A 13,643-nucleotide genomic window follows, 5' to 3' on the forward strand; every position below is an offset into this window, starting at 1 on the left:
GTGTCCACACTCTGCTTAATAACTGGCAACCACAGATCACAAATCCTTTACTGACCATTACCTCACACCCTTGTCTGCTGTTAGCGAAGACAATTTATTGTAGAAGGGTTACAGAGATCTCGTTACTCACTTGACCTGAGGTCTCAGTGTTCGTTCAGCAATCCAGCTCTGTGGTCCCAACTCCTCCCAAACTGCTGGACACCCTCTCACCTTCTTGTGGTTTTTGAAAAACAAACTGCTGAAATCTAGCAGCTAATCCAGCAGCTAATCCTTCCTAAAGCTTCTTAAAAGGTTATTTTGAAGGGCCTCTCCGAGACAAGAGCAGAGGATGGATGGCATTGCTGGGTCCAGAGGAGGGGGCAATGTCAGTGACTTGTTCAGCGTCATCTTCATGAGACAATTCCTGCTGCACATCCCCACTCATCCTGCACCCCGCTGACATGCCCACTTTTGTCTCCCCAGGTTGCATCCTTCATGCTGTTGGGCATCCTGTGCATGATGATCCCCCAGTGCCAAGGGTTTGAGGGCGTCATTGTCATCTGCCTCTTCCTCGGCCTTTGTGATGGCTTCTTCACCACCATCATGGCCCCCATTGCCTTCGAGCTGGTGGGGCCCATGCAGGCATCCCAGGCCATAGGGTACCTCATGGGGCTGATGGCTGTGCCCATGACCGCGGGTACGCCGATAGCAGGTTGGTAGCACCGCCGTGCCGGACCTGGAGCCAGCTGTTGGGAGGGAGCAGATGCTTGTAGAGGCTTTCACCCATGGTGGTAATTTGGCATGAGACCAGACATACAGTTTTGAATTTTATGGCTTATCATGTCACGTGGGGGTTTCAAGTACAGAGGTAGCATCAGTCCATACTACGTCCTGTAGCATTTCAGGGCCTTTCTTCAGGCTGATGAAAGATGACCAGCAGGGGAACAGTGAGAGCAACCCAAGATCACATTAACTGAATTCTGTTTGAAGCCGAGCTAAAAATTGGCAGATACCAGTTTTCTAGAAGTCCTTTTAGATATCTGGGGACTAATTGCCAATCGGCGAGTTCAGCCCCTGGACTGTTGAATAAGCTAAAGCTGTATAAGCACCTCTGATCTTTCTGCTTCTGGCAGCAAAATTCAGTTTGACGCCCTTGGGAAGGAACGTGGGGCTTGCAAACGTCTCACTGCGAGGGTTTGCTGGGCACGGGGCTGGCTGAAGGGGCTCGTTCCCTGGCCGTAATCCTCAGGCAAACGTCTGCGCAGCAGAGAACTCAGAGGGATTTTCCAGTGCCAATAAATGGCGATGTGTTATTCTCCAGGGATGCCTGTCTGTGTCAGAACTTGCCGAGCTAACAAGTGCAGAACCTCATTGGTTTTTAAGGGATCGGTTAGTTTGGAACTGGCAGCATGTATTTCTCAGCCGACATCCCCATGCCGATAACGTACCTGTAAACAAAGTGGGGCTTCCAGGTGGAGGCAATCCGCAGAGGAACAGCCCCTGCCTGCTTTTCCTATTGCCTCCTGGCCGGGAAGGCGCTAGGAAAAGCCACCCAAAATGTCTGGTTGTTTAACACTGTCTCAGCCTGCATGTGGGGTTGTTTGAGCTGGGTCTGGTTGTGTCCTGCTCTGGTTAAACACGGAGCATGGCTGAGGCTTTCCTTCTCAGCTTCTTCGCTACACCATGTTGGCTGTTCACATCCTTCAATCCAGGGCATTAAAACTCCAAGGAATGCCATGGAAAAAAAAGATTGTTTTAAAAACCCAAATCTCCGCAATTCTGGTGGTTGAAGCAAGTTGCAGCTCTCACTTAAGGGAGCAGACAAGTCAGACTGACATGTCTATAACCACTGTTGTTCTCTTTCAGGATACCTCAATGATTATTTTGGGAATTACGACGCGGCCTTTTATTTTGCCGGAGTCCCCCCCATCATCGGTGGCTTGGTGCTCTCCGTTGTCCCGCTGGTCCATCAGAGGATGCTGAAGAAGCAGCGCCTGGATTCTGGCAAAGACAAGATGCTGGTCTCGGAGGCAGTGGTGAATGGGGAGCTGCTGCCCGGCTGCCCTGCCTCCGAGGCACACATGTGACGCCTCCCAAGCACACGTGTGACGCCTCCGAAGCACACATGTGACGCCGCTCGCCACACTGTCGCCACCAGCAGCCTCTCCATAGCCCAAGCACAGGCCCTTTTCTAGATGGACCATGATTCTCAATGATCGCAGATGCACTATGTTTGTAAAGGAAAAAAACAAACAACAAAAAGTTCTTCTAGTTAAAGGCTTTTAACTAGCAGAAACGCTCTTTTTCAGGACAGTTTTGATTTCAAAGCCACCTTTTTTTTTTCCTCTAACCCATTTTTCTAAGGAGAACTCTCACCAGGATTGAAACTTGATCGATCTCCTGCTCCTCTCCCCAGTTTTCTATACATCACGACAGAGGTTTACAGCTAATTAATGCCTTTCTGAAGCAGGTGGAGCTTGTTGCACCTTGCAGCTGTCGGTCCTTCTCCTCCGGTGTCATGTCCAAGCCAGGCAGCCACCTTCCCGTCCAGCACCAGAGGCTGTTTGGGAGCCAGCAGCTCTGAAGGAGGAAACACTGCTTTAGTCCGATGCACAAACCAAATAAATGGTCGGCGAGTCCCGCTTTAATCTTCTCTCCTCTTTTTCTGCTGCTCTCCCACACACCCAGGGAGCTGCAGCTGGGACGATGGGGAGCTCATCCAGCTCGGGGGCTGCCACCCTCATCAGACGGAGCCACGTGGGAGCATCCTTCTGCAAAACATGCCTTAAAAATGCCTGGACAAGACCAGCAGGTCCCTTGGCCACTTGCTGCCTCCGTTTTTTCATCCAGCAACTAGCGATTGGGCTCCTGAGGTACAAAGGAGAGGGGCAGCTCCCAGCGCAGCCCACAGCGGCTGGCTCTGCAAGGTGAAAACCGTGGCCAAGCCGATGAGTCGGGCGTTTGGGAGGCATCAGGGCACGCAGCGCTGGGACAGAGCCCCACGTGGCATCGTTCTCTCCGTGCTGGGCAGTGGCTTCGCTGCTGGGCGTAGGGGCACCCGCAGGTGCAGGGATGCAGCTGGCTCAGGGCACAGGGTGTCACCGCTCTTTTGCGGGGCCAGTTGTGTATTATGCAGCAATAACCACGAGTCAGTATTGGCGGGGGAAGCCCAGCGTTTCCAGAAGGTTTAAAAGCCCCGGCAGTGTTTAACTTGTAGCTTGTGCGTTGCTGTGCAGGGTCAGTGCCATGCCTGGGGGGAAAGAGCTCAAGAAAATCACCCAGCCCGTGGGTACCCACCACACAGAGTGAAGGCAGAGCTCAGCCTTGTGTAGAAATTAATCATCTCCAGGCTAATGAGCGTGGCATCGCTAATGAGCATGGCACAGAGCAAGGGAAGTCCTCCTGCCCCGGTGGGTCCCCGAACGAGGTGCCGGCTGGGACCGGGGTACCTTTTCCTGGGAGTAACAACCCAGGAGAGAGCAAGAAACAAAGCTCACATTCATCCTGGCTGCAAAACCATCTTTCATTGGGTTTTCATTTTTAATTCACCTACCATTAAAAAATGAGTAGCCTAAAGAGGGACGTGTGCCATGGGAATCATCCCTTGGTCCCCAGGCAAGTGTGGGGGTTTGTAACACCGAGACAAATCTTTGCTGTGGAAACTTGGTTTCAGTGGCGGCCCCCTCCCGCGGGCAGCAGCGGGACCGTTGTAAATAGGCTCAGGATCCTGCATGCCCCTCTGGCCCTGTTTGTAATCTGTGTTGGCTAATGCATTGTAAGGTCTTGTGGTCTTGTGGCCCTTCTGTCCCCGTATGAGCCAGAAGTTTAACTGGTGTGTTGTGACGTGTCTGTTTATGACTATAAAATGAGATGTCCCGTCATCTCTTTCTTCGATACACTTTCCTGTGACTGTTATTACCCTTCGTTGGCCGTATTGCATCATCTGCTACGGCTCTGCTGCCCCGGCGCTCGGTTTAGGGCATGCATACACCCATACATTGTGGGGAGCCGAACCACAGAGCCCTGGCTCCAGCTGCGGTGGGATCTGCCAGGCTTAGCCTAGGGCAGGGCATTAAAGTGACGCTTTTCAGGTGGGAGTGTTGGCAGTGAGGCATCTTCAAAGTCACCTGACAGCTGAAGGGAAGAAATGTATTGCTTCGTAACTTCTTTTGTGAGTTTTGGGGCTTTTATTACATCGGGGGTTCTTTAAATCATGTTTTTGACCTTAATGTCCCCCGAAGGAGAGATTATGAGGGATTTAAATTCAAGAAGTAGCTTCTTCAGAGCAGCAAGAGGACCAGCAGAGCTGCCTCAAATCCATGTCTGGCCTGAGCGAGTGGCTGCATGGCAGAGCCCTCTGATGACTGCACCCAGCTTTGCACAAGACTTCGTTGCGGTAAAACCTCTCTGGCTCATTAGGCAATTTTTGGTTCTAATCCCAAATTTCTACAGATTTCCACTTGCCTTAAATGCTGCACCTGCCTGCAGAGGTCTTTGCCCTGGGAGGAGCCTGCATCCAGTGCAATGGATATTTAATGCTGCAGTGGCATCAGCCCAGCTCTGTGCCAGCCAGGAGCCAGTGCTCTTCCCAGGGGGGATGGTGGTGCCCACATCTGTCCCCCCTGAGTTTTGGTCTTTGCCCTCAGCTTTTATTATCAACTGTCTAGGAGATTTCGAGTGACGAGGTGCATTCAGGGCCACCCGAGTTTGGTTGAAGGAATCCATCCTTCATCCTATCCTGATCCAATGTCTGGTACCAGCCTCCCCAACCCACTCTCAGCATCTTTTGTCTGGTTGAGATCCTGCCCTTGGTCAAGACGAGGGCAGATCCTGCTGGGGGGAAGGCGTGTTTGAGCAACAGCAATGAAAGGTTCACCTCATCTGCAAACACAGATGGGAACAGGAAGGGCAAAGGTTGGAGCAGTCTGTCAACATGAAGAGGAGTATTTTGGGGGTTGTTTGTCAGCTAAATGCTGCTGATCTGTGTGTGGTTTGTCCCTTGAGTATCAGGCAGCTTGCAAGAATTTTTGCAGACTTGTGGCATGGCATGTGGGAGGTGGGATTGTGGTGATCTATAAACAGGGAGAACTTGCACTGGTCTCCAAAACATGCTTTTAGCCTGTTGTAGTCTGGTGCTATGACACCACATAGGTCCCTACCTGTTGTGAAAAAAAGCTTCATCCCCAAGCCCCTCCTGCTTCTTCCCATCAGGGTTCGCTCCTCCTGGCCCAGCACATCCATGTCCTCCTCTGGGCAGGCAAGGGCTGAGCAGGGGGCAGCGTTAATGGCAAAAACTACCTTTTACTCAGATTTCTAATTAAAAACCCAAAAATTCTCCCTCTGCTGCAAGTGCTGGGCTGTGATTCCTGCCCTGCTCCCTTGCTCCGGCAGGGGAAGGTGGAGCCTGACACTCCAGGCTTGGCCAGTTTTGGGAGCCAGCGAGGGCACTGGAGTGGGTTGAGTCCCTCGGGTGGGAAGGGGGTGGAAGGGGTTGGGGAGGGCCCAGCTTTGCCCCATGCCCGGGGTGTTTGGAGAGCTGCAGGCGTGCGCGTAGCCTTATGTAAGTGTACAGCAAGCAGGGGACGTGTCCCAGCAGCGCCCTGCTTGGGGCTTGGCTGGGGCTGCCTCTCTAGATCTTTAGCTTGAGGGTGTCCAAAACCAAGTTGTTGTCTTTTCTTCTTTTTTCTTTTTCTTTTTTTTTTTTTTTTTTTTTTCCCTGCTGCAGAGTGAGGCGCTGGGTTTAACTCCTCTCGCTCTGGCTGTGGGATGGAGCGGGACAGCCCAGCCGAGCTGGGGGGGCGGTTGTCCCAGTGACAGGAAGGCTAGCAGAGCAGCAGCTGCGGGAGCTGCCCGGGAAGTGCCATGATTCATGGCTTAGAGCTTTTGTGAGTTGTGAAACCAAGCTGGAACAATCTGCGGGAGCTGCTTCATTGCAGCGTGCCCTGCCCTGAGGTCCTGCAGCCAGGGCAGTGCACGCTTCGAAGTCGCATAGCTTAAATTCAACAAATTCCGGGCACTCATGGAACGTTTCCCAACATTTCCCCGCTGTGGAAGCCGTGGGAAGGCCACAACCTAATTGCCATCAAAGCTTGAGGGCTTCTGCAGGTGTGGTGCGGTACCGTGGGATTTGGGGACCCCCAGTTTCAAGACATTTTGGCTCTGCCTCCCACCACGGTGGTAGTCTGGGGCTGCCAGTTTGGCTGCGCTGGCAGTCAAGGAGCTCTGTAACCCTCCAGGCTGAGCTGCCTGGGCCAGAGGAGCCAGGACAGGGAGGTGGCCTGCAGCTGGGCAAGGACATTCCTGCTCTCCCATGCATGACAGTGCCACAGGGACATTTTACACGGCAATAGAGGGTCTCTTTTGGCGTTGGTACGTTGGTGCTAAGAGCGATTTGCTCTGGGCAGTCTGATTTGGTGCTGAGGATCACATCTACGCTTGCTTAGATCATTCTGGTTCAGCATCTCAGGAGGCTTAGGGTGGATCTTAACCCTGGCTGACATCTGCATCTATAGGTGGCCACGCCATCCTCAGAGTAACAACCTGAATAAAAGTGAACTTGGCCCAAATCCTCTGGATGCAGAGGGGGACAGACCGAACCGAGACCCTTGCCATCCCTCCATCCTTCACTGCAAACTGTTACCAGCTTTCACATGCCTCTGTCCCCAACAGTTTTGTTTTGGGGGTTACCTTGTTTATTTTAGCTTCAATAATTTTCGTGCTGGCAGTTTGCTTCTCCTTATCCAGCTGGAAGCAGACAACTGGAATGACTTTGAAAGCCCCAGCTCCTTTGCCAAGGCAAGTGGGGCAGCCCCCTCCCGCTGCCGGAGCTGCTGCCTTTCTGCCGCAAAAACCTGCACTCGGGCAGCTCTTTTGGGTGCTTTTGCTTAAATCTCAGCTGCCCTTGTAACTTGTGGGGAGAAGGATGTGACTGACCAGTGCTCCTGAAATACTCCTCCAATGTTCTCTGTGTAATGCCGGGTGGGAATGGAGCTGGCGCTGTAGAGGGGCTCCACCAGCAAGCAACGGAATAAAGCTGTTCCCTTTCTTTTCGAGAGCCCTTGGAAGGAAAGCAGCCGTGGGGATGGATGGAGCTGCCATCCCTGCGCAGCTCTGAGTGGGCTTTGCAGCTGAGCCCTGGGGGTGGCTGCAGGGGTGACCTTCCCCATGGCCAAGGGGCGAGCATCGCTCCGGGCGCTGTATCAGCTTGGCACAGCAGCTCTGCAGACTTTAGTCCTGGTGACAGCGAGGTTATTGCTGGGCTTTGGCGGGCTTATCCTGCACAACCCCTTTTGTGGGTGTTTTGCTGTTTTATTTTTGCAGATGTTGCAATGCCCTTAGTGCTCCCACCAAGGACGGACGCTGCGAGCGGCTCTGCATCTCCTCTCCCACCACAGCCCTGCCACCGTGGTGGCAGAACACCAGCACCGCCGACCGCAGGAGCGGGGCTGGGGTCCCCGCTCCCGGCAGGGGCAAGGCAGGAGAGGAAAGACACAGTCCCTCCCATTTTCTGCAAAACATGGCTTTGGAAGGAGGTTTTGTACCTCTAAAGTTTCTCCTTTTTTTGTAACATACTTCCCAACACTCACCCTGCGTCCACCTCCAACTGGCAAGGCAAGTGTAGCTCTTAACTGTAGCATTAGAGGCAAGACTTAGTGTCTATTTTACTAAGGAATGAAGCTTTTTTTTTTTCTTCTTTTTTGTACATTTTTAATTGTGGCGTGTAATACAAGTTGTTTACTGGAGCAGGTTTTTGTGTAGCCTTGATGCTCTGCTTCTAGCTGGTGATGGCCAGATTGCCTGAATGCACTTGGGTTCCATTCAAATCATTTTGGGAAAGAACACGACTTCTCGAGGCCTGAACTTTCCCAGCATATCCCATTTCAGCCATTTGAACCTGTTCAAGCCAGAGACAGGACTTTTCTGGGGAGGCTGAGGGCAATTAGGAAATTACCCCGTGCTCCCTCCCCTGCCCTGAAATCCAGCAGGACGAAGCCAAATATTTGCTTTCGGATGGGTGGATTTTGGAGCTGATTCCACATAAGAGCACCGAGGTGGAGGCTTGAATGCTGGCCGTTTCGGGTAACCCAGGAGACGGCTTTTTTTAAAGCAAGACCTCCAAGCCTGCTGCCATCACCCCCCAGTCAGTGGATCCCGATGCCGGTCAGTGGATCCCGATGCCGTGCCTTTCCCCAGCCCTGCTGCTGTCCGGGGCTGTCCTGGGCGGCATCAGCTCCAGCACCGATGGAAAAAATCCTGCCCACGGGTTTCCAGGGCAGGACGCATTGCTTTGCCCTGCCGATGTGCTGGTGATGCTCACCCTCGTGGTGTCTGTACCTACTAGAAAGACTCAGCAGAAGGCTGCAAGCACCATCAGTAGCTTTGCAACCCCATTTTTGGTTTTTTCCCTGTGCTCCCAGCTCTGACTCAGCAGGAGCTGTGCATGGCTCCGCACTGGGTCCTGTGAAGTGCCCGGGGCTGCTGGGCGCCCTGGGCAGACCAGCAGAGCCAGCAGCCACTCAATTCGATGCAAAAGTCAGACCCTGAAGTCTAAAATTATTCCTTTTATTTTTTTTTTTTTTGACATCTGCTCCTTGTAAGCGATTTATATTCCCTTAAAATTTTGTATCTGGAAGTAAAGTATTTGAATGTGTGTCTTAAAAGTATGACTATCCTTTCAAAATGTGAATTTCTGATTGTTGGTATACAAAAACAAAAACCTACCCCATATTAGCACATTTTTGTAATTAATGTTTTATGAATGTTGTTTAAAAAAATTGTGTAGAATAAAACCAGTTTAAAAAGAAAAGAGGTTGGTGCTGTGTCTCACCAGGTTTCCTCTCCCCGTGGTGCGTTGTGGGCACTGGCCCCCCGGCAGCTTCCCGGCTGCTGCCAACCCTCTGCTGGGTGCCTGCCCAGGGTGTCGAAGGAAAAGGGGCCAGAGAAGTGGCAGTTTAACGTGGGAATTATTTGTATCAAGTCTTTCATATACCTTGAGGAAAGACTTTGCCGAGGTCCTGGTGCCTGACTGGGGGGAAGAGCTTTCTGATGCCATGCAGAAGGGTGAGAGGAGGTAGAGGGTGGTCCTTGTCCCACTCAAGACATTGAAAACTGAAAATCATAAAGAAAGAAACCCCTGAGAGCATGCTGGTGACCAAAGTGGTGTCAGCGGTCGGGGTGAGCCCCCAGCGACCTGGACAGGTTTCCTTTCCGCTCCCCTGGGCACAGCTTTGGGGCTGGCTTTTATCAGCCGGCATCTTCGGGGGGGCTGTGGCTCACCGGCGTCTCTGCCCCACAGGGGCTTTCACACAGGGACAGCACCAGGGCTGGGTGGGTTTTGTAAACTTATTATTGTTAGTATTATTTCTTCCTTTTGGCAGCAGTTTGGGGGCACGGTGAGGCCTTCCGGGTATTAGTGCTGGTCACGGGAGAGCTAATCTCTTTTTGTCAATAAGAGCAGTTATGGGGGGGTTGAGGGCGGGAGAGAACAGGGATGATTATTTGTAAGTGAGGTTATGGTGGCTGTGAGACACTGAAAACAAGGCTTTTACCAAGGGCTTTATATTAATGATTTGTTTATGCTCCACGCTTTAATTGACATTAGATGAAAGCTGACATATGCATTAGTTTTATATAGCTCGGGCTTTTTTTTTCTCTAATGTGCATCTCAACCCTTTTTCAAGTTGAGGATATTTACTACAAATAGTATTTAAAAAAAAAACAAAAAACAACAAAAACCCACCAGGAGATAAGAGATGGTAAATAGAGATTCAAAGGGAATGAGGCTACAGCAAGGGTTTCCTCTGGAGGACTTCGTGCGGTGCGTGCAGGGACAGAGCAGGAGCGGCAACGCTGCAGCCCCATGCCGAGAGCAGAAAGCACCGTGCAGACACCTGGGGCTGCACAGCCCTTCATTTACAGGTAACAGAAAAAGCAATGCTCGCCTGGTATTACAACAATCTTCTTGGGATGGCTGCAAACTTGGGAGGGGACTTGGGAGGGTGTGATAAAAGGGGGCTGCACGCCCACGGGGGCACCCGAGAGGCAGTGGGGGGGAAGCCCCTGCCTGGCTGCTCCCAGCACCCCCAGGAGCATCAGCTCACCGTGGCCCATCTCCACATAAATAAATCCGTACATCTATATCTCTCTCCATAGGTGTGTTTGTGCATATGCCCGCTGGGAATCCCCGCTCAGCCCTGCTGCTGGCTGAGCCTGGGGCACGGAGCAGCAGCCGCCCTCTGCCAGGCTGCTGGATCCAGCCCGAATACACGGAAAGCTGAAAAAGTGAGGGGAAAAAAAAAAAAAGGATTTTGGATCAGAGAAAAACCCTGAGTTTTTTGAATAGAAAGGCTGTAAACTAGAAAAGACCAAACCCAACAACAACAACAAAAAATAATGAGGTTTTCATTACTGTAACGCAATAGTTAAGTATTTCTATATATAGTCATACATTAAAATTGAAATACTATGGATTAAAACAAGCTGATTATATATGTTTACATTTGCACTTACAAAATGCAAAATTCATGCTTTATATATTAAATATGAACCACATGTCAACGTTTTATATTAGTTTGGAAGTTATAAATTGAATATGGTTTTAGATATGTATATATGAATGACATATATGATATCTATAGTTGAATTTAGTCATTTTTTTAATTTATATATCTACACACACATACATATGTGTGCGTTGGGTGAGGCTGACCGCCTGCAAGGGTTACCGGGCGCTTGGAGGCCACGGGTGCATGCTGTGCCCAGCCGCTCTGCCGCTCCTCTCCCCACGGCTCTGGGCTGGGCTTGTTTTTTAAATTGTCTTCTTCTCCATCTGTTTTCTTTTTGCAGGACTTAAGCACTATAATCCTTAAAAAAAAACACCAACCAGTCAACAAACCCCATCTGCAATTTCCTTTGAAGGACTTGAAGGACGCACGGATGAGTGGCAGCTTTTTTTCTTCACCATCTCCAAATGCAAAGTTTTCCTAGAGCCATTGCTTTGCTGCCATTAATTAAAGCAATAATTGGGAAAAGATCCCTTCCCAGGGCTGTTCAGCTGCACCCAGGCTTGGCAGGGCTGCTGGGGGGGCTGTGGCTCAGGCAGCTGCGGGGGGCACCGGGCTGGGGCGTCATGGGACCCTGTGCCCTGAGCGTGGGGTGTGGGGGCTGGGATGTGTCACCCAAGGGGGAAGGAGCCCACGCAGGGTGCAGTGGGGGGCTGAGCGCTGGGGTGAGCTCAGGATGTGCTCCTTTCCTTCGGGCTGGATTGTGGGGGCTTTTTTTATTGCAATATGGGAAACCGCTTTAATACTGGCAGCAGGGCAAAGCAAGGGAGGAAATGATACATATGCTTAGATCTAAGGCAAATACAGCACAGGGGAGAGGGGGAAAAGAGAGCAGTAGAGCTGTGTGGCTGGGAGGGAGGGGAGAGCCCAGGTTCCCTGTGGTGCCACCGACACTGACCATGCAGCATCCCTGCGGTGGGAGGCAGCCCGAGCCCACCCGACGGTGCGGGAACGGAGAAACCCGTTGGGCTGCAAGAAGCGCTAATTGCTTTTGGACCCGCTTGCTCGTGCATGCTTTATCCTGGCCGAGGCTTGGGGGTATGCTTTTTTAATGCTCTTTTTTTTTTTTTTTTTTTTTTTTTGGCACAAGAGCTGCACTAAACAAGTCTCTCCCAATCACCTGCAGCCCCAGTCGATCCCACACTGGAAACACAAGCAGTGTTCGTGGGCTTTTTCGGCAGGGTTGTGTAAACAGCTCCTCCCAGGGCTGCGGGGTGGGGTACGAGCGGGGCCCTGTGCCTGTGTCCCCCGCCGCCCTCGCAGGCTCCAGCTATTGTTCTGCCTTGCACCTCTTCCGCCCAGGATTGGGATTTTATGGTTATAAATCTGTTGTCATCTCATCTGGAGAATTGTTCAGCCCCGGCATACGTGGCCAACACAGCATCGCCTCCATCAGCACCTGTGAGCCACCCGCTCGCCCCCCAGGGCCCTGGACCGTGGTCCCCAGGGCTCTCCTGGACCCGCTCTGCATCCTCACAACCAGACCCCCAGGGTCCTGTGCTTTTGCTCCCACCAGTATTCTTCTTCCACCTGTGCTGATGTTTTTACCAGTCCCACTGAGACAAGCACAGTTCAAAAGCCTTCTCTTTTTTTACCCTTCCTTAGTTTTCCTTCAGTTTAATTCACCTCTTTTCCTTTCCTTCCTCTGTCCTTCATCCCTTTCCATCATTTCCCAGCACTTGTCTTTCCCTCCTGGCCACGCCGCACACACGGGGCAGATTGGCCCAGCAGCACCAGCAGCACCAGCAGCACTGCCCAGATGCCAGCCAACAGTTCGCAGCGTCCCCCCCTCCACACAAGGATTTCAGTTTATTTAGATTTATCTTTACAAATTAAAACAAGACCACCCCAAAGGTGCCAGTAGCAAAGCCCGAGTCATTCTCCAATTTATTTAGGATTTATTTAGTTTATTTAGAAGTCAGCAGCACCTACAGAGATTAAACTACTTCCACTGCACATTTTCCTGCCTTTCACCTGCCTGGCGCTGCCCCCCCCCCCCCCCCCCCCCGCCTTGGCTGGCAGCGAGTGATGCTCAGGGCAGGCACGCAGCAGTCCCACCTGCCTTCATACCTTGGCAGAGATCCCTGCTCTGGGGTCAGGAGATGAACCCTGTGGGCTCCTGAAATAGCTTCGTTTCAAGAGCTTTCACACCCATCATGCCCTCCGGCAGCAGCAAAACCACCAGCCAGCCCGCGGGCAAGGTCTGGCTTTGCAGATGCAGGGCAAAACGTGGGGTTTCGGTCTGGGGCGGTGTCGTCAGGGCCGTTTCAGTGCTGTGGAAGGAAAGACTAGAGCGGGTATTAAAGCCAAGAAACTAAGCCAGGCACTTTGTGCTTCGTGGCATTTCATACGGGACCCAGCCCAGCAAGCAGAGCCACCGCTCCAGAGCAAAGCAGCACCGGCCTCAAACTTTCAGCCTGGAGAAATCACATTCTGCAAGTCCATTCCAAGAAATCAAAGCAGTACAAAAAAAAAAAATAAAAAATCATTGCTGCTAGTACCCAGGAGCCTGGCTGGCTCTGCTCCTGGCACTGCACGAGGCATCGCTCTGCCGGAGCCACCAGGAACCCACCACAGCCCCCATCCCGCTCCCACCGCACTGGCACAGGGATGCTGCCTTATAAGCTTTTTCCATGAAAATCCGAGACCCTGCTGGCGTAGGGTGCCAAAATTCAAGAAACCCTCCGCAAATACGGGATGACTCCTATTTTCTGAAGTAATCATTGCTGAGGGGACTTGACGCCTGGATTTTCACATGCTTGGCTTAACAGGGGATTTATTCAGGGGAACAGTTGGAGCATGCAGCATCAGCATCTCATTAACGTCAGAGACAATGCCCCTCCAGTTTAAGACTAAAAAATGGCTTCAGTTTTCCCTATGTAACTTTATTGTAACGGTTTAGGGAGCCACAACAGAGCTGAGTTCAGATTCATTATATTAAAAGCCCTGAAACAGGTTCAATCACACTTGAAACAGCTGGGAAGGGTGAGCGAGCAGCAGAGAGCCTTTGCTCTTCTCCCTGCATCTTTCCAACCACTCGATCCCACTGAGGAGCGGCCAGAAGAGCCCTCTCGGAGGTGAGAAGCCCCCAAATGCATGGTT

At 51.7% G+C, this 13,643-nt stretch overlaps 1 protein-coding gene across 2 annotated transcripts in view; it reads left to right on the top strand.

Annotated features, from left to right (window-relative positions):
• SLC16A2 (solute carrier family 16 member 2) overlaps window positions 1–3,875 on the top strand; it is a 35,845-nt gene extending 31,970 nt beyond the window's left edge. For both annotated transcript variants that reach the window (XM_037408236.1, XM_037408237.1), the window contains exons 5-6: window positions 463–691; window positions 1,846–3,875. In XM_037408236.1, the coding sequence (XP_037264133.1) occupies window positions 463–691; window positions 1,846–2,066 (450 nt within the window). In that variant the 3' untranslated portion in view covers window positions 2,067–3,875. The remainder of the gene's footprint in view (window positions 1–462; window positions 692–1,845) is intronic.
• The last annotated feature ends 9,768 nt before the right edge of the window (window positions 3,876–13,643 follow it).

This window comes from Falco rusticolus, chromosome 14, assembly GCF_015220075.1.
Source record: "Falco rusticolus isolate bFalRus1 chromosome 14, bFalRus1.pri, whole genome shotgun sequence".
Classification (NCBI taxonomy): domain Eukaryota; kingdom Metazoa; phylum Chordata; class Aves; order Falconiformes; family Falconidae; genus Falco; species Falco rusticolus.